Source organism: Spermophilus citellus (assembly GCF_964194105.1).
Source record: "Spermophilus citellus genome assembly, chromosome: 1".
NCBI classification, from domain to species: Eukaryota; Metazoa; Chordata; class Mammalia; order Rodentia; family Sciuridae; genus Spermophilus; species Spermophilus citellus.
This window is the reverse complement of record NC_138182.1, coordinates 233,909,766-233,929,867: the sequence shown is the minus strand read 5'-3', so window position 1 is coordinate 233,929,867 and position 20,102 is coordinate 233,909,766. Positions and strand designations below refer to the sequence as shown.

At 38.4% G+C, this 20,102-nt stretch overlaps 1 protein-coding gene across 11 annotated transcripts in view; it reads left to right on the top strand.

Annotated features, from left to right (window-relative positions):
- MAST4 (microtubule associated serine/threonine kinase family member 4) overlaps positions 1-20,102 on the top strand; it is a gene marked incomplete at its 5' end in the record, with an annotated part of 570,488 nt that overhangs the window by 217,071 nt on the left and 333,315 nt on the right. For 3 of the 11 annotated variants that reach the window (XM_081294777.1, XM_081294775.1, XM_081294785.1), the window contains one exon: positions 11,918-11,956. The exons of the other annotated variants lie outside the window; for them this stretch is intronic. In XM_081294777.1, coding sequence (XP_081150903.1) covers positions 11,918-11,956 — 39 coding nt within the window. Of the gene's footprint in view, positions 1-11,917; positions 11,957-20,102 lie in introns of those variants that run through there. 11 annotated transcript variants of the gene reach the window in all.

The window sequence follows — 20,102 nt, the reverse complement described above, 5'->3', positions numbered from 1 at the left end:
CAGTAACTTTAAAAAAAAATTAACATGGGAACACACTGAATGTTTCTGAAATGTATTATCAACAGCTCATTGTAAAACACCGGAGCTACATGAATAACTCGATGCTGAGACTATATTAGCTATAGTTTAATACTAAAAGAATGGTCAAAAAGGCTTCTTTGGAAGCATGCAAAGGAAGCAATATTTGCATTTGATAAAAGTATTCTCTTTGAAAACTGAATAGTAAAATTAGTAGCATACTTCTAAAACATGTATTTCAGAAGACAAATAAGTATATATTTTTTAAAATTCTGCTTTCTAGTCAACTTATTAGGATTTCATTTTGTTCCTCCGCACAAAGAAACCTGTATTTTTTTCTAATGAGTTAAGGTAAAGAATCTCTGTATATTGCTTCATGATGTGGAATGAGATTTTTCTCTATTAGTTTTGTCTGAGGGTAAAACAATCATCATGTACACATCCCGTTGCATCCAGTTTTCTTTAGAGGACAGTTAAAGAATACGATTAACAGGCTTCTCACAAATGTCCTTACTCCCTCTCTCAGAGGAGAGCTGTGACAGGTTTTCAAGGTTGTCAGGTAAAGTATGAATTCACCAGAGTTCGGGTGGCATTGGAGAAACCTCAGGAAGGAACAGATGAAGGATCTTGTTTGCTTTTAATAATTGAGTTATGGAATACATTTAGTAAGACCAAAAGAGATCAGATTTACCCAATTCATTGAACTTCAGTCTTAGAGTAAGGTTGTACACAAAGTGCCTTGTCTTTCCATAAAAATGCTAATCTGTGGTAAGCAGAACTTAAAGTCACATTCTTTTATGGCTTCAGTGGTTCATGTTTCCTTTTCCTTCTACTTCCCTTTGGTTACTTCTCTTCCTCGCCCTTTTTCTCAAGTTTTGTAATCACTTATGAGAAAGATTAGGTGAGTATAGTCGTTAGATGGTTCCTAGTATAAGTCTTTCAGATAAGCTAAATATGTAAGAGTGTAATCAGCACAAGGAAATTATAGTCTGCAAAGTTTGGAAGAGAGAAAGGGATAGAATTTGTGGGGTCTGGTTTTGTGGACCCAGAAGAGATGTCAGAGTCCAGGATGGTTGTGGTTGGAGAGAGTGGTTCCTTTTAGGAGCCAGACCCAAGGTGTCTTCTGGCACCTTACACACCCAGCTAGACTTCCCTTCCCTGTGTGTGCCTGTGAAGGAGCTGTGGTCATTGCCTGGCACTTTTTCTTCTGCTCTCCAATCCCCTCTGCCTGAAAGACTTCCCACATCTCTAGACCAGTGAGTCCTAACTTGTCTGCACATTGGAATTACCTGGGAGCTTCAGAAACTGATGATTCCTGGGGCCCACCATCTACTCCCTGAAATTGTGATTCATTTGGTTTGGGAACTTATAAAAGATCCTCCAGTGATTCTTGTCTGTTTGCACTCTGTTTACTTCTTCTCCCAAACCCTCCCTCATTGTCTGCTCACCCTCTGAATTACTCCTTCCTGTATCTCAGCATCCCCAGCACCTTGCTTGTACTGGCGCTGTGTTGCTACTTATTTTCTGTATTTATTCATGTGTCTTAGGACTGTCTTGTGGGACCTAAGAGTTTCCCTCTTTCTGTTTTCAACATCTATCATAATGCCTGACTCATGGTTGATACTTAGTGATTGGTTTTTGAATTAAGGGGATAAAAATATAGTAATACAATGATTTAAACAAATCAATTCATGCATTTTTGACTTGGGAATTTTCATCACCCAGGTAGATATTTCTCCTTCACTTGAAGAGTATAGGTTCCCTAATCTCCTGTCTTTTCTTAAAGCAGTGGTAAGTATATAAAATTAAAGAGGAATATGTTCTATTGGTTGGTATTAGCTGGAGTCACAAAAGCCAGCTTTAGATAAGGGGACCAAAGAGGGCTAAGCTTAGATTCAATAAAGCTCAAGGAAGTGAGTGGAAACTGTCGATTTCTAATAGAGTGATTCCCTATTGATTTACTTAGAGAATATTCATTTATCTAATTGATGATAATCTGGCCAATTTATTGTAGTATTAAAAATGCAAATCAGTTACCACATCAAAATATTCACTTGTGTGCCTGAGACTTTTTAAATTTTATTTTTTATTTTATTAGGTGATAATGGGAGGCATAATTGTTAATGTTTGATTCTGGCAAAATACAATTAGTTTCTGTGAAACACATTGTGCATTAATGATATCATTAAGATTAATGAATATAAATGAATGCGCTGGGGATTTAAACAGAACATAGTGACTTTGTATCAGTGTGTAAAACTTGATAGATTTTCTTGATTTTTATGGATAATGTGCTGGAATTTCTATTGAATTCTTATATAAAGAGTAGAGAGAAGATAAATTTAAGAAATTAAATGAGTTACCAAAAGGATCAGATATTTTAAAACTTTTACTGCCATTTTTTGGGAAAAATTTGTAAATTGATTTTGGCTAAAGAAAACCACCCTTTGGTTTTACTTGAAGAAAAAAAAAGGAGAGCTTTTATTAGATATTTCCAGGCCCTGTATGTATAAAAGTGTGTATTTTGGTGTATTAAAAAATAAGGATCATAAATCATTGCTCATTAACATTAGATGTGATTTAATGTCATTTTTTTATATACCAGATGTTCTACAATAGCATTTATTACATTAATAATTTTTAAATGTTAACAAAACTTTGAAGTATTTATTTCTCTTGAGCTAAGTGATGGAGAAAGGTGACATACAAAAAGAGATGCTACTCTTCCATGTCTTAGGGAAGAGCCTTGGACTAAAATTGGAACACGACCCCTCAAATTATGGGGTATTCTGAGTACTGATGCATGACTGTCTTTATAGTATATATAGAAATTTGACCACAAACAGTGTAAACCAGAACAGGTTGAACTGTGAATTGGGCACTAATAATTTAAGCACTGTGTTTTCTATGTCTTCTTGCTCAACTAGACAGATATAAATACTGTGACCTCGGGTAATGCTTGATCTGACTTCTTCCTATGGTATATATCCTTGCTTGGATCTTCGCTGGATGCTTGTATCTCCTATGCATATTGTATGTGTGGGTATGCACACATTTAGTTTTTTATTTGTTTGTGCATCTGTTTGGGAGTTTTGCAGGGCAACCCTTGTCCTTGAATTGCAGTTGGAGGCTTGGTGCGGTGGATGAGGAAAGTGCAGGAGAAAAAAAGAGGTATTTTGCAGCATGGCTACTGTCTGGGCCCTGGGCCCTGGCCTGAGAGATCCGAATTCTCTTGTTAGCTCTGCCTTTTTGCTGTTTTCACGACCTTGGGCTCTTCTTTTAACCTCATTGTCTCACTTTCCTCATTGGTAAATTGAACCAGTCTCTTCCCTTTCTACTTCACAAGGAACTGATGAGGATTAATGATGTAGAATCTGGATCCCATTTTGTGTTTCTCAGAAGAGTACATTTAAGTGAGGCCAGAAGACAGAGTTAATATCGTAGAGAAGTGGGACACACATTGCTTACTGTGCTGTATGATAGAGTCCCAAGGAGTACTTGCTTCTTTTTCAGCCGTAAACTAGTTGGCAGGTGGCAGCCCCATTTCTCTTCTTGTTTGAAGTAGAGGCATGTTAGTGCAGGATGATAGAAAGTCAAAGCAAATGTGGGGCATAATGGGATGACAGAATTCAGGGGGAACTTGAAAGCTTTTGCATTCTTACCTCAAAGAAATCTACTTTTATTTTTTTTAATCACTTATATGTACACCTCTCGGACCTCTTGGCTGCTCAGTATTTGTAGTCACCGAAGTGCTGGGCTCTGTTGTGTGCATAATATAAGCAAGGTCAAAATGAGGCTTATAGTCCAGCTTCAGAATTAATTGAACCTGATGCCTCTAGCTAGGCTAAGGCTGAAGATGTGATCTTAAACTTGGGGCTTAGAATGGTCAGCTTGCTCAAGGTCACTCAGATCTATGTAGTGATATGTGTGGATATAAAAGCCTGGATGCAAAAAAGAAGCTTGATTAGTTTGTGTGTGGAATCCCATCTTCACTTTATTTAGCATCTTTGTCTTTGGTCAATTGTGTCTTAAGAATTTGGAGAATTTAAGTTTATTTATATTTTTTTCTGGGCTGGGGGAAGGAAGCCTTAATTGGATTTTAGATTCCAAGGTAACGGATTTGGCTTTTCTCTTTGAAAATTTTCAGAATTCCACCCCCCCTTTGTGTTTATTGTTTTCTAAGTAATTTAGCTATTTAACCTGGAACTCAGCCTCTTTTCATTGCAGGATTTAAAAAACATTTAATATGTGAATAGCCTGAAAGTGCTTTTGTAATTTCTGATTTAATCATTATACATGGAATATAGGAATTATGGTATATTTTTAAAAAATATCTTATTTTTATCTCCAGGGATATCTTGTCACTTTGGTAATAATTTTAGGAATATCTGTCTCTGTTTTGGAAGCTCATAAAATACTTAGTTGATTCCATTAGTATTATTACCAATATATCATACATTCAAGATTTAAAGCTTGTGCAATTGATAGGCATCCTATAATGACAATACTACCAACATCACTTCACTCATATGTGCCTGTCTTTCTATATGAATATGAAATATGGAATTTTGCTAAATATTATTTCATGGTCCCAGTGTTAGCTCTGTATCATTTAGAGTTGAAGGAACACAATTGAAAAAAAAATACTGGTGATATTTCCAATTGTCAGATCTTCATAAATGCTCTCTTATGAAAAAAATGAAGTTGTATTACCCAGTTTTATTAGAAATGCTATATTTTGTTGGATTCGTGTGTTCGCAAAGTAGAGAATATTTTCCTGCTGTGATTGATGTTAGGGCATTCATGAGGATAGTCTGCTATATTTCATATGTATATGAGGGTGTCATTGTTAAAATGTTCAAAAGAAAATTATGTATGTGATTTATATTTTATTATTTCCTCCTAGGATGTAATTTTTTTCAATACTATGATTCCTGTCATATTGTCAGTAGTGATTTGATGACTAATATGCCAGAAATAATTAGATAAAAAAAGGTGATGCAAACGTCAAGACAATATAGCTTTCTTGTGAAAAGCCCTAAGTGAAATCATGCATGTTACATAGCAGAAATCACCAACTGCATACATTTAAGGAGTGTTCAGACTGTGGGAGGATGGGAAGTGGAGCTAAAAGCAAGAAGCGTGGGATGCAGCATATTTTGTAGGCATATGCTTGCTACTGACCCCACCTGCAATTTTCACTAAATGAAATGTATTTTGGAAAATACTGCTCTTTGGATAAATTCAGATTTTAGTGTGTTGTTATTGGGAAAGTGATGGGGGTCCTCTTTTTTTCCTTTTAAGTGAGGAGGATTCCATCTCTCTCTGGGAGGCAGCCTGCACTTTGTTTTAGTCTCCTTCGCAACAGGTTTAAAATCTTTTTCTTAAGGGAAGAAAATACATATAGTATGAGTTTCTATTTCTTTACGTTTGTTAAACTTAAAGGTCAGAACTTGAACATTTTCAAATTCTAAAGTATGGGAAAAGATAATTTGTGGTTTCCATGTTTGTTCCTGAGTGGAATATGTCTTAGTACTTTAGATAGACTGAAGCCCCTCAAGGGAAGTCCTTTCCCTTTTGAGCTTTGGTGACACTGATAAACTAATCTATCAGGTTCGCTTGTATGTTACTTTAATAAATAGTAAGTATTTCTGAGGATTTGGCTGTAAGAATATTAGTTAATTTTCTTGTAATATTGTGGTATTAATATTGCATAATAGCAAATCCAGGTTGTCAACCCCAGCCAAGTATTTAAGATGTTCTCATCTCAGAGTTAACATTAGAACGTGTTTTGGGTACAGAAGCTTCAGCTCCTCACTGGTTCCAGATCTCTGCTTTCCCACTTGGGAGAGTATTGGTGATAAGTAGGGGTTGAAGGGAAGCCTCAGCCCCCTCTTCAGCCCTGAGCATGTTCCTAAACAGGAGGAAGAAGCCTGGAAGCTGGGAACATGGCTTATTGGCTGTGGGAGGAGCTGCTCTGGGAGATGATAATGGTCCAGAAGAGAAAGGAGAGTTGGGACTCAGGGCTGTGGCCCAGTGGGGAAGGACCAGGTGTCCACGGTGAGGGGTGTTTCCCCATTTCCCAGCAGGTCCCCTCTTCCTGCCTTCCCCAGCTTCCTGATCATAAGCCCATAATGATATTTTCATTTTGCAGATGAGAAACACAAGTTCAGGGAAGGTAAGGGACTTGCGACAGCTTACTGAACTGCTCACTGGCAGCACTTGAATAGGGACTGGCTCCTTGAGGGTAATTCTAAGTAGGCTGGGGAGTCATGGCTTCTGGAAAATGAAGGGAGAAGTCAGGTCTGGGATTTCCCCCTGTTTTTCTTCCCAGGACTGTGTGGAACCTGGTGAGCAGCCTTGTCCTGACTCACTTCATCTAAAAGGAAAGAGTGACTTAGGAATTGCCTTTGGTGGTAAATTCCAGACAAGGTTTCAGACTAGAAAATGAAGACCTGCCCAAACCCCCACAGGTTAACAAGGATGTGTGTTATGCCTGGCACAACTGAAAGGGTGCCCGTGGCTTTGTGGAATTCACATGATTGTGAGTAAATATGGGTTGCATTTGGAACTGTGTAATTCAGAAGCATGCCAGCAAACTAAGATTTGTTTAGACTGAGAGTGGAGGCTAACAAGAGAGGGCTAAGATAAAGATTGAGGCCATGCCCTCCAAGTCGTCTCCTGATAGCGCTCTTTGTTTGTCCCCTCCTGGCCAGGGCACTGTAGCTTCTCCACTGTTGTAACTGAGACCTCACTCCTTTTCTCTCTTAGAATCCCAGGGTCTATAGAATTTGGGATTTCAAATGCTTTTTGCTGGCATATTCTAACCACTGATTCTTATGATAGGGTAATTTTTCCTTAGGAGCTAAAGAATTTGATGATTATCATGTTTCTCTTTCACTTTGAAAGCATTTTCCTCTCCTCTGTTTAAACACTAAAGAGGCAGGAAAGCATGGTGGTTATCAATGCAGCCTCTGGAGTCAGCCTCATAGAGGTTGGTATCCTGGTCCTAGCTTTCCTTGCTTGAGGAATCTGAGGAAATAACTTAACCCCTCTGAGTATCAATTTCCCCATCTGTAAAATGGGATAATAATGGTACCTTATTCCTTTGGGCTGTTTTGAGGATCAAAGGAGATGATTCTAACTAGTTAGACCAGTCATTTTAACACTTGGTATGTGATCAATAAATGTTGACCATTATTTTTAGTATTTAGAAGTGAAATAGGGAAATTTAGAGTACAAATACTACAAAGGAATTTAAATGTAAGCTCTGAAATATATATTCTCAAATGTTCACAGCTATGTTGTCATTCAGGGTTCTTCTTATGATTTAAGTTGACACAGTAATAAAAATGGATACTGGTATGCATTCTCATGATCTATTTCTCCTTTGTACTTTTTTATTTCCTTTATATTGCTGCTGCTTCTCTTTTTTAATGCCACACATTCTTTGGCCACTGGGAGTTATCTATGAGTGGAAAAAGTAATTTGTGAATGAATGGAGGGATTCATTCACTTGACCATATTGACTTACCTTTAGAATGAACATACACACAGACATACAAACCTTGTCTTAAAGTGACTGACAGGATACGGTGGTTGGAGTGTTTTATGTCTGTTTGTCCTCCTTGTTGAGAAGTAGTGGTCATGCCACAGTTACACGTGGAGACATTTAGGGGAATTCTCACCCTAGATGGCACAGGTACTGGCCATCATACTCCAACCACATTGGGAGCTCTTTCTGGTGGGATGCAGGTGGGGGAAAATGTGGTGATGCTTTCCTCTCACTCCTGTCTGTGGCTCATGTAGAAGAGTGGAGGGAGAAACAACTTTTCCATTAGGAAAAGACCCTCTCTTCTCCCTCAGACATCAGCTCCCTCTGCTTCTGGGTGGATGTTCAGAAGGAAAGGCTGGGAGCCTCTGGGAGGGGTGGTGTGAGGTGTCAAGGTTAGGTCTGCAAACTTCACACATCTTTGTATTGTAAACAGTGCTCCTGCTACTCACAGTGTTCTTCAAAGTCCTCCTTTAATGAGCTAAAAAATGGGTCAGATCCAAAGATTCCCCCTGACTTAGGGTAACCAACGTGGAACTAGTGAAAGCATGAAACTTGTTTCTAGTATGTGAAAGACACCTGATGAGGTGAGTTTGGAGACAGACCTGCATCCTTATAGCCAACATCATCTCTTAAGAAATCTCCAGGGGCTGGGGATGTGGCTCAAGCAGTAGCACACTCGCCTGGCATGTGTGCAGCCCGGGTTCGATCCTCAGCACCACATACAAAGATGTTGTGTCCGCCAATAACTAAAAAATAAATATTAAAAAATTCTCTCTCTCTTCTCTCTCTCTCTCCTCTCTCTCTCTTTTTCTCCTCTCTCTCTCTCTCTTAAAAAAAAAAAAGAAATCTCCATTTACCATTTTGTAAAAATGGTACAACTGAATGCTGATTTACCCTTAGTTTTTCCCAGTTGGGTCTTGCAATTATTTTTATTCCTGAGAACCATTTAATTAAAGTAATTGTTAAGGTTTAAATTTGACCTTTTTTTAGTGACCACTGATTTTGAGTGTTCTATGAAGTCAATTATGCCTATAATACATGGGCATGTGATGTATCTGTACAAATCACATTTTAAATCAAATACCACAAAGTCTTAGGCTTTGTCATTAATTATAATCTAAAGTCAATCAGATTTTATTATTTGAATACATGTGTACAAGTAGTATACCTTGAGGTTAATACTTTGTGAGTTGACTCACAATATTGTGAACATATTCCATGAAGGTATAAAATTGCAGGAAAAATGAGTTTATTAATGGAAATTAGTCTAGATCCCAATTATTACCTGTGAATAGTGTCATCATTTGAAGTTTTTATTGCATTTTAACACATGGCTTATCTTGATGAGAAAATATATAGCAAAGGGTAAATGTAGCAATTTTCCTTTTACTATTCCCTCCGCTAAGCCATTATTGCTTGATGTTATTTTTCAGCAGCCTTTCATTTTTGTCCCAAATGTTTTTGCCTCTGGCTGATTTTATTTCTTTAAAATGTATGTGTATCACTTCTCAAGGTGATACATTTTGACAGGTAATCGATATTTTTTCACACGAGATTTGATGGTGTGATGGTCATAATCCTCATCTTAGACTTAGTTAATGGTGGAATACTAACCTAGATTTTATCTCAAAATATCCCTTTGTTGAGAACATACTTTTCATTCTCATCCAAATTCTTTTTTGTCACTCCTACATGCCAAGCAGTTCCAGCTGCAAGGTACCTGAGATGCGTGGAGTTCACTTCTCTGGGATGCCTGTCACCTGACTTTTTGACAGTGTGCCCTGGAAATGTCTTCCTATAGCACCGCCAACTAGCTTTTGCTATTGGTTGCAGAAAAGAGACTTCTGGGCTCTCTTTTGCGAATATTTTCCTCTTGGCCACTTGTGATCTTTATCTCAAGGCAAAATGTATTTTCCCTTCTTTCTCTTTCCAGTGGGAACCTGGTGTTCTTCACCAGACCCCACTTTTTCTAGAAGTTACCAGCACAGTGAACATCGTAGTACTCAGAACGGAAGTAAGGGCATCATGGTTGGCTTTTGAAAGGTTGAGTTTTTGGAGTGGAGTCAGGTTTTGTTTTGTTTCTTTCTGAAACCAGATAGAACTTTCTCTGTCACTGTGGACAGACAATAGTGACTCTCAAAGTTGGTAGCTTCATGCTGACCTGCTCACAGCCAAGGCTTAGTCTGTTAGGGCTCTTGTAATTCATGGCACTTTCTGTGTTCCTCTTTCAGAGGGTGACTTGAGTGAGAAGGGACAGCACTGGTCATTCCCTTTGTTTTCATTGAAGAGAAAGGTCTTCACTTTGCAGGAGCAGGTTGATGTGCAGGAGGGCTTGTGAAGGATGGGAATTTCTTCCACCAGTTTTCAGAGGGCCTACAGATAGCAAGCCCATCTTGTTCTCCCTCTTGGACTTACTTTTTTCCTTCCTTCCTTCCTTCCTTCCTTCCTTTCTTCCTTCCTTCCTTCCTTCCTTCCTTCCTTCCTTCCTTCCTTCCTCCCTCTCTCCCTCCCTCCCCCCCCTCTCTCTCTCTTTCTCTCTCTCTCTCTCTCTCTCTTTCTTCTCCTCCTCCTCCTCCTCCTCCTCCTCCTCCTCCTCCTCCTCCTTCTTCTCCTTCTCTTTGTCCTTCTCCTTCTCTGGCACTTCAATTTAAACAGCTTTACTCTTTTCAAAATCTTTTAAAAATACGGTTTGTGCTAGAATCTGTTGGTATACTTTGATATGCACAATGACCAGTTTTGTGCTGTTTTCTTTCATTTTTTTCCCCTAAGAGATGGCATTACTGTTCTACATATAAGCAAGAGCTGAAAAGTCTCTGGGGTTTTCTGCTTAAATGGGATCAAGACAACTTAAGAGGAAAAAACATGTTTTTCTGTTGATTCTTTTGCTGTGGTGGCATCTCTTGATAAGGGAGCTCTTTCTATGTCTGGTAACATAAAATGCAATCAGTTTTCCTCAGTGGTTAGGTTCATAAATTCCTGAGCTATTTTTAATGACATAATCTAATCAATTGATAGCAATCCCAATAGTATGCTGACAGCCAGAAAGGAACAAAAAGCTAGTGGACTTAGCAGGCTAATGGGTAGGGACCCACTAGCCACATCCTTCCCCTTCCCCACATTTAGAAATCTCTTAATAACTGGATTACCTAAAGATCCAGGAATTACTGATCTTTTAAAAACCATTTATGCCTGCCTGTCTTTCTTTAAAAAAAAAACAAAAATGAATTTGTCTAATGACTAGAGTAAAGGAAGATATGGTTCTCAAACTGCAGATAGTCCTTATGTCTGCCAGGACCAAATAATTCTCTCAGTTTAAATATCTTTAGAATAGACACCAGGGGGAATAATTCACTATAAATCAGTAGTAATGTATATTGTTACTCCTGTGCCATGCCAGTAATGAAAACTTAATATTCATCTCTTGGTTGCTTTGAATTGAAATAAGATGAGGATGAGCGGAGTAAACAAGCTGAAACAGACTGTGAAATTGCACATGATGGGAGTCTTTTTTTTTTTTTCCCCTGCTTATAGTCTATAAATAGGTTAATATTCTAACCAATGGTGGTTCTTAGAATTTCTTTTCCTTCCCACCTTTTACATTTTGGTCAGAAAATGTAAAAGTTATTATGAGAGAAATTAAAATCTAGGCTGTTTCTATCTGTGGGCTAGGGACTCACTGCTGAGGTGTTTATGTAAATGATCCCGGTGTTCAAGCTGGAGGTGTGAAGAGCTCCTGGGAGGTGGACTGGGAGCAGCTGCCCCAACCCTGGTTTTCAGGCAGCCTATGTGTGTTCTGCTACATTTTGTTTTCTTTGATGCCTTCAGAAAAGATGAGCGCCAGGGACAGTGGTGCTGCTTGGCTGACCAGCTGTGCCCTAGTTTTTCACCGTCCCAATCAGCAGCTGTCTTTTACAGAGGTGTCTGTCACCGCTGATTTACTTAGCCACTTTGACCTTATACTTGCTTCAGAAGGGGCTTGACCCAGCGCCACTGCCAAAAGCCTTTTTCTGGTTGTCTGGAATGCCAGGGCCAGCTTTTCGAAGAACAAAAAAAGCAGGGATCCCAGGGTTTTCCATCTGATAAGGAGAGAGCCGCTGCCTGCCTGGATATGTGCATGAGGTGTTGGAGCCCACTTGCTGCTCTCTCCCTGGAACTGCAAGCATCCGTGATCTCCGAAGTTGCTGGAGTGAATAACTAAGCGGGACCAGCTGACTCTGGGCTCCAATCAGCTAGAGCGTGATGTAAGTGTTTAGCAGCTGCGGGGCTCTGAATTAGCGTGCCCAAGTAGAGGTAGTACAGCATGGCTAGACTGTGGTGAGAGGCTCAGAGAAAGCAGAGGGGGAGATGGATGAGTCCAGCATTCTAAGACGGAGAGGGCTCCAGGTAGGAATCATTCTGTTCTTGACATGTAACATTGTCAGTAGCCAGCCATTGAGGATTTCAAAGTTCCCTTGTCATTCCTTTACTGGGCATGAATATGTGCACCGTTCTTAGTGTCTACTTGGCAATGAGCTCCACTGAGTCTCTAGTTACAGGTATGGCACATCACAGGTTTGATGAGGGAGGTTCTTTTGTCAGAGACAATAGATATGACTTTTAGTTGACACTTTGGCCGCGGTTTGTTTTTCTGCTGGTTGTTCAAGAATAGTTAAACGTGGCTGGCAGTGACAGCTGATGAGCCGGTTTGGCATTCTGTCAAGTGTCTGGGAAGTCTGTGGAGGGTAGCAACTCCATCCAGTCCTGCAAACACAGGACTTAGTTCTGCTTTGGAGTCAATCTCCTCCTAGCAGCATCTGTGTGATCGAATGGCAGTTGTGAGCAGCTGCTGGGAGTCTCCCCGGACAGTAAAATGAAAGTTTCTTCTTCTGGCAGCTCAATCAAAGTTTGCTGTCATTTATTTTTATTGAAATGAGGCAAAGATACATATCTCATCATCATGCTTTTTTGTGCCCAACTTTCTCTTAATTAAATTACTTTGACTTTAGTGTGCAAATGTATTTCAAGTTAAAACTTGGCAAATCAAGAAACTTGGGGGGAAAAAAAACATCTGTTTGGAAGTTGGTAAGTTTAAGGAAGCCAAATAATAAGTCTATCAAAATTGGTATTTAAACTCTTGATAACTCTTTTTTCCTGTATATAATGAATATTTTTCTTTGGGAAAGAACCTCATCATTAGCCGTTGTTAAACTCTCAGTCATTATTTTTTGAAATTAAGAAAAAAAATGCATGCTTGAGAATACAGAACATACAGCACATTTAGAAATGCTTTCGTGATGGTCTTTTGAATCACAACTGTTCTTCCTATCTTTTTAGTGCTGTCAATTACTAATAGTAATTTTATTTATATCAGTATCACTATAGTATTACAATGTTGTGGGCAAACTAAAGGCATATTTGCACGTAAACAAAAGAGTGGATTAAAGAAATTGGGGTTAAATGTCATCTATTGTTCTAAACCTAAGTAAACAGCCGGGGCTTCTTAATGAATGCCAGTGTGGTCATTGTTTTGAATGTACAGTGGGGTTAGTCACAGCCATGGATTTCCTTTTCTTTGTTTTCATCACCTCCATAAAGTTCTGGTAATGCACAGCTGTTTGTGTTCATGTCCTCTTTGGACTCACTAGTTAAATACGGAAACGCTTTTTGTTCAAAAGATGATGAACTCTATAGAATGACTAATAATTTATATTATCAATAAATTGGTTGAGAACTCTCTCATTCCTTTCATTTATTTCTGGTGATTTTGAACTGTATTTTTGAGAACAAATTCCTTTATTTTATTTTTTTTTTTTTAGTTTTTTGTTTCTTTAACTTACATATTGTGACAACTTCTTTGGAAAGCTATGGTGCTTTGGAGTGTTATGAATTTTATGGACCTTTCATTGTGGAAATAAAGGAATCATTATTTTAGTTATTTAAAATAATGGAGCTATTGTCTAAAAGATTTGCAGCAACACAAAGGAAGTAGTACTTGCTAATATAGCATTAGAGTGCTAGATCTTTATTATACTTAAAGATGTATAGTAAAAGAAACTTTTACTACACCTGCCATCATCTACTGTATTATGGCTAAAGAATGTCTGCTTTCTACTACGAATGGGAAAAAGTCTTCATGTCATGAGAAATAGCATCAAAGTGCCTAAAAGTTCTGTTACTTCATAGTTAGAACTCCACTTTGCCTTAAACAGTGCCTGTTTTGCTCTTACTCCTTTAAGTCTAACATTTAAAAAATGACATCACATGTACAGAGTGGCTATTTTAAGAAATTCCAATGTAAGGAAACTACAAAGTAAAAAAATCTAAATGTGTATTTGTATTACAACACATGTCACTGTAGAGTTCAGAAGAGTAACGCCACCTAGTGAATTTAAGAATTCAGTTAATTTAAGAATGCTCTGAATGAGGAGTATTTTGTCTGCCAGCCAGCAAAGCACACCTGTGGTAGTAAAGCAAGGCTGAAATCCACACGTTTATATTGCTGGCTCTGACCCTTTGTTACTAGGTAATCAGAGCAAGTCACATCCCTTCTAGTGTCTGATCATTATTCTGTGAAATCCACAATCTGGGATATGACTTGAGTTTATTAAATAAGGAGATAGGTATAATTGTGTTTTTAAAAGTTAAAGATTATATAATAACTTATAATAGGTTCTCAATAAATACATTCTTGGAAAGAAAGGATGATTTCTATTCTTTATAACATTCCATATCATTGCTAAAAAAATGAGATTATATTTTCTCCACATTTTGTTGTTTGAAGTTGTCTTTTAAGTTAGAACGGTTACCAGTAAAGCTAGTAAATACTATCTTAGTGGTCATTATGACCTGCAAAGTATATAGGATTTTATATAATAATAGGAATTAGAGTCTATGTGCTGAACAGATATAGAACGTGGAACTAACCAACTCTTAAATAACTTAGACTCATGTCAAAAATCGGAAGCATATACTGTTCTAATTCTCTAAAATCTAATTTTATAATAATGCAGTATGTGTTTAGTATAAAGTCTTGCAGTATCTGTTCAGAACCTATCTTTAAATCTTTATACTTCTAGCTCTTCAAAACAGCATATTGGTGGTGTCTTTAAATTTTTGGACTTTGAAAAATTATTTTAGTCAGACCATATAATTTCTCAGAATGTGGCTACCTCATAAAATGGCAGCACAACTGAGCTGTTCATCTGAAGCACTGTACTATTCCATCTTTTCTGGGGGCTGTGTTAATATTTCCAATACTACTGATAGCACGTCAATCACTGCCTTTAAGGTGAGGGTGAAAGAAAGAGGCCCCAAAGGCCTCCACTGTTAAGAGTCTGGGAAACATCTCAGATTGCATCTCAAAACCTGGAAAATTCTGACGGATGGATGGGCTTGGGCAGACCTTGGACTTGGGGCAATTTGAATTTCTAGACAGGTCTAATTTGTCAAAGGATAACTGGCTCCTTTTGGGCCCAATATTCCTCATCTGTAGATCACATTTTTTTAGCTGTCTGGGAAATTAATTGTTAGTGATTTCCATTACATGTTTTCCTTGTGTTTGTTTTAATGAAAGCGTCCCTATCCCTAATGTGATAGATTCCAAGGCTGGGGAACAATAGATGACAGGCATCATTATGGCAGACAGAAGTCACTAAGAGAGAGGGCTACTCCAGAGAGACCTCCTGCAGTTCCTCTCCTGCCATCCTCTTCCCACCTTATATTATTTTTCCCTGCTGACCTTCCTACCTAAAATCAGCCATCCCAGGCTACTTCCACACCCCCAGCTAGAATGCAGGGGGGCGGAGGGGGGCTCCCCCTAAATTAACTGTAGGATGCAGTTAAATAACAAAGCAACTAAATGTTTATAATTTAAACTTGAAGATATGTGAGGATATTTAGGTTTTATTTCCTTCTTTTTCTCTTATATCTGATTTCATACCACTAACCTATTTAAAACAATAACAAAGAGTTAACATCTCACCTGAGCCTAGGACCTGACTTTCCACTGGCCATGGTCTAGATTCAGGTTTAGAAAGCTGTGAAGCAGTTGAACTCTTTGTTCTGACTGTGCATCAAACCACTTCTATTTTGTTCTCTAACATGGGCAGTGTTTCCTCTGAGTTAAGTTTAATGTAATTATGGATGTATTTACCCTTTACCTGAAACTCAATAGCATGATCATTATGTAGAAGTATTACTGTGTCACTGTTGGAAGACTGTGGGTGGCTATAGCGAGAAGTATAGTTGGAAGTTTATAATAGAAACACTTATGATAATATTTATTCCTCTTTGGGATAAGTACTTTTGTTCTTCAGCAGTTCCAGAAAACAGGAAGACTTTTGTGTGACCAAAAATCAAGATAGTAAAAGAATGTTTTGTAGCACCTGTTAGACATGTTGAGGTGTATCTGCATGGTATTTCTTATTTATGGTGGGGTTTAGTTTCTCCCTCAGAGATAGACATAATACTATAGTTTTCTGATCTTTGGGGCATAAGGATGTTGTGCCCTCAAAATCTGTCTCTTATTCAGCTTTCAGTCTGCCTTTCTGGTTTCATCTTCTTCAGCTCTTTGTCTTTCAAAACCCTATTCCATCACCTCCTCTCCCTGCATACTGTGAGATTTCCAAACCACATAATCCTCTTTTCCTATCACTACTTTTCTTTATTTTGTCTAAATTCTTCCTGTTTGTCAGAGACCAAAGAAAATTCTAATTCTTTCATGGAATTTTCCATAACCACTGCATTCTATTTCTGAACTTTATAATAGGCCATTGTCTATCTGATTTGTACACTTTTATTTGCACCTCGTAGCACGATGCATTTTAAACTTCTTGTATTCTAAAATGATTAAACCACTTAAAATTTTACCTCATTTTTAAATATTTTACCCTGCAACTAATTTATTGATTATTTGTGGCTTTAGATTCAGATATGTTTAGTGACAGAATAGCTCTGAGACAAAGTATCTTAACTACTCTGAATCTCTATGTCCTTATCTATAAAATGGATTAGTTAAAGGTTGAAGGAGATTGGAAATCTTTTAGCACAATGTCTGTAAATGGTTCCTCCTCAGTTTTAGTTCTTATTCCCCTCTCACCACAAAGCCTTGCACAGTGCAACTTTAAGTAATTAAGTATGGATGTCAGGCAGTGCAGGCAATCATAAAAGATGGAATGTACTAGCTGAGTGATTGGAGGAGGATTTAATATTGGAATGATTATTGAAAAGATAGGGGCAGGTGTCAGGAAGGGTTAGGGGATGGTGCAGTACCAAGGGCTGGAAGCAACAGGGAGCCCTCGCCAAAGAGGTGAGGAGGGAGAAGTTAACAGAACCTAGAGACAGAGAAGACAGGAGACTGGATAGGTCACCCAAGGAATAGGAACACAGGCATGTGACTCCTCAGGGATGTGCCAGGGGGTAGATAAGATCTTATTTTCCCCTGTTCTTCTGAACCTTTGCTGTGCTGTCCATGAGCAGAAGCCAGAGGGCAAAGGAGCACATGGACTCTGGGGCCCAGCATGGGATGGAGAGGAGGTCTGAATGGGCAAGGGAGTACATTCAGCATAGTTGATAATCACACGGGCTGAACTACCCCTTGCTCTTAGCATTTTGCCAGCTGAAGTCAGTGTCAAGTTTCATAGTGCACATCACTGGGATCTGAACTGAGTTCAAGCATTTGAACAGATTGAAAGATGCTTTTTGTGAAAACTCACAGCCCCCAGCCATTGACCACTATTGTGCAATGATGATGTAATGTCTCTAATCAGGCCCTCATTCTCATGGGGAAATGTTAGTTCGTCCATTTCCACTTTTAGTATTTGAAGCTCATGACTCTTCTTTGAATCAATAATGCAGGATACCTGTGCTGCAGCTCCTGTAAGCAATCTGTTGTGAATTGCTCTGCTTTTAGGATTTTGTGCATGCTTATCTCAGGCAAGTGCTGTATGAGAGGAACAGCCCAAGAGACGCTTATGGTTCATCTCCCAGATTCCCTGAGGTCTGCCCTACTGCAGGCCCAAGCACTAGGATATACACACCTAGGTATCTATCTCTGTTCGACTGTAGACACTCCTTTGCAGAATCGTAATGTCACATTACATCCTTGGCTTTTATTGAGGGTTGATAAAAGAAATAACTGAAAAAACATCTGCACTTTTTGTAAAACTCTCCTTGAGGTCCCATCCATTATGTTGTGCACACTTGCTGTATTAGGCCCACATGATAAATTAAGTTCAAGTTCAGCACTAAAAAGCTCCTCCCCCTACGAAAGCCAGTTTGCGTATTTCAGTCTGGTGATGAGACCTGTGTGACTCCTGTGTCTTTCAGTTTATGCCTCAGCTGCTCAGGACTGACTTTCATGCTTAGCTGCAATAGCTCTCTGGATAAAATTAGCCACTGCTTCATTGTTTAGCTATTCCTTCTTTTAAGAGTTGTGTAGTCACATTTATTATACCTTTTAAAAATCTTTAGTTACCCCAAAGATGCTCTCAAGTAGATAAGACCTAAAATTTTTGATAATGTTGCATTTTAAAAAATGGAATTGCTTTAAAAAATGACAGAAAACAAAGTCTAAAAGACCAGCTGATCAATAAACTAGATAAACTATAAAAATTGAGAATTACACCAACTTACCAAGATCTATATGCATGCAACAGCCAATCATTTTATTATTGACACTGGGGTCTAATGAAATCAAATAGGGTGTTGGAATTTACCAGAAACTTACATTTCCAATAAATTATGAAGAGCCATACAGCTTTGTAAAGCATCATAGGAATCATATATTTTTCTTTGAAGCAATCAAAGCACAAGGATTGGCAGACAATTTATGAGATACATGTGTTAGAGGACAGCATTGCTGTTAAAATTGTGCTTTTTACAAATATTTAATGATATGGGGAAAGGCTGACAGTAATGTCAAGTGAAAAAAAGAACAGTTGTTTAAAAATACCTTTATTTTATTTGTTTGTTTATTTTTATATGGTTCCAGGGATCAAACCCAGTGCCTCATACATGCTAAGTGAGTGCTTTACCACTGAGCTACAACCCTCACCCCAAGAACAGATTTTTAAACTGTGTATATGATGTATGTACAATTCTTTTAAAATGTGTACTGTACACAGATGCATACTCATACACGTGTGTGAGGCAAGAGTAAAAGAGCATTTGTGCATGCATGTGCACACACATGTGTATATACTCTAGCCTAGAGGGATGAAGAGCCTGTTTATGCTTTGAGTGGTCAAGGTCATCTCTACCACTTACCTTTTGTATGATGTTGGTGGTGCTATTTAATTCCTTACCAGTATAATACTAGCACTTATTCACAGTTGATAAGGATGAATTAGAATGAGATATAAAAAGTATACAAAATATTCATCATGGTTAAAAATTATCAAGAACTTATTTTCGTTTTCTTCATCATTAACATTTGACAAAACAAGAAGAAAATACATTAAAATACCAGTCTATTATATATGGATGGAATCATAAATATTTGTTTTTCTTCTAACCATTTTACAGACTGTATTGTTTTATAGTCAGTCAGAAAAGTGTTGTTAGGTGGCCTATTTTTATTTTTACTTCATTGTCTGAGAAAAACCTTTGGAGTCCTCAGTGGCAATAATGAAAGGTCCTTGAAGATCATTTTCCTTTTTGTGCAATCTTTTGGAATTGAGATGAGTGAATCAGTTCTGATATGTGATGCAGGTCGCCAAACCTGAGGACAGCAGTTTGACTGCAGCAGATTGTGCTTTTGTGAAACCTGGAGAGCTTCCCAAGTCCTATCTGTGATCTTCACATAACCCACAGCAGTTCAATCAGCATCTCACAATGGTGGACAGTAGGAGCTGAGACCCACCACTCCTAAGGGACTAAGTGTCTAAGTAACCTCCAAGTTGTGGAGCATATACCACTTCTACATCCAAAATGCCTGGTTTGATAGCTTTTAGAAGGTGTGTTAGAGCTTTAGCCTCCTTTATTCCAGTGAGACCTGGGATGTTTTCCTCTTCATAGAGAGGTGGGTGGAGTGTGCATGTACTAATTGCATTTGTTTCTTGCATTCCCCAATAATAGCAATGATAGCCATGTGAGAGCTGCAACTGTAAACCAACCCACCTTGGTGGGGTTATTATAATAGGGATACTGTAGGCAGGCTCTAGACCTGTTCCTCCAAAAGGACTCATGACACTGGTGGTGTCCAGGTGCAGTTGTATGTTTTAAAATTGCTGCCACATGCTCATGGTTTACATCAGAAAACTACTTTAAGGGCTTGTAGGATGGTTGCCTGCCCCCTGCAGCATTCTCCCAGTGCTAGAGATGGCAAACACCTGTGATTTGTATTGCAGCCCTTCTCACAGGTACTCTTGAGGAGAGTGCATGTGTCAGAATACTGGTTATTTCACTTAGATTATGGAAATGTGTGCTTTTGATTCAGGCAACTCAAGGACAGAGCCTCATTCGTTGCCTTTCTTTCAATAAATGTTTAATAATAATAGCATATATTAATAGGATTGTATCAGAGGATTATGTGTGTGTGTCTTCAATATAC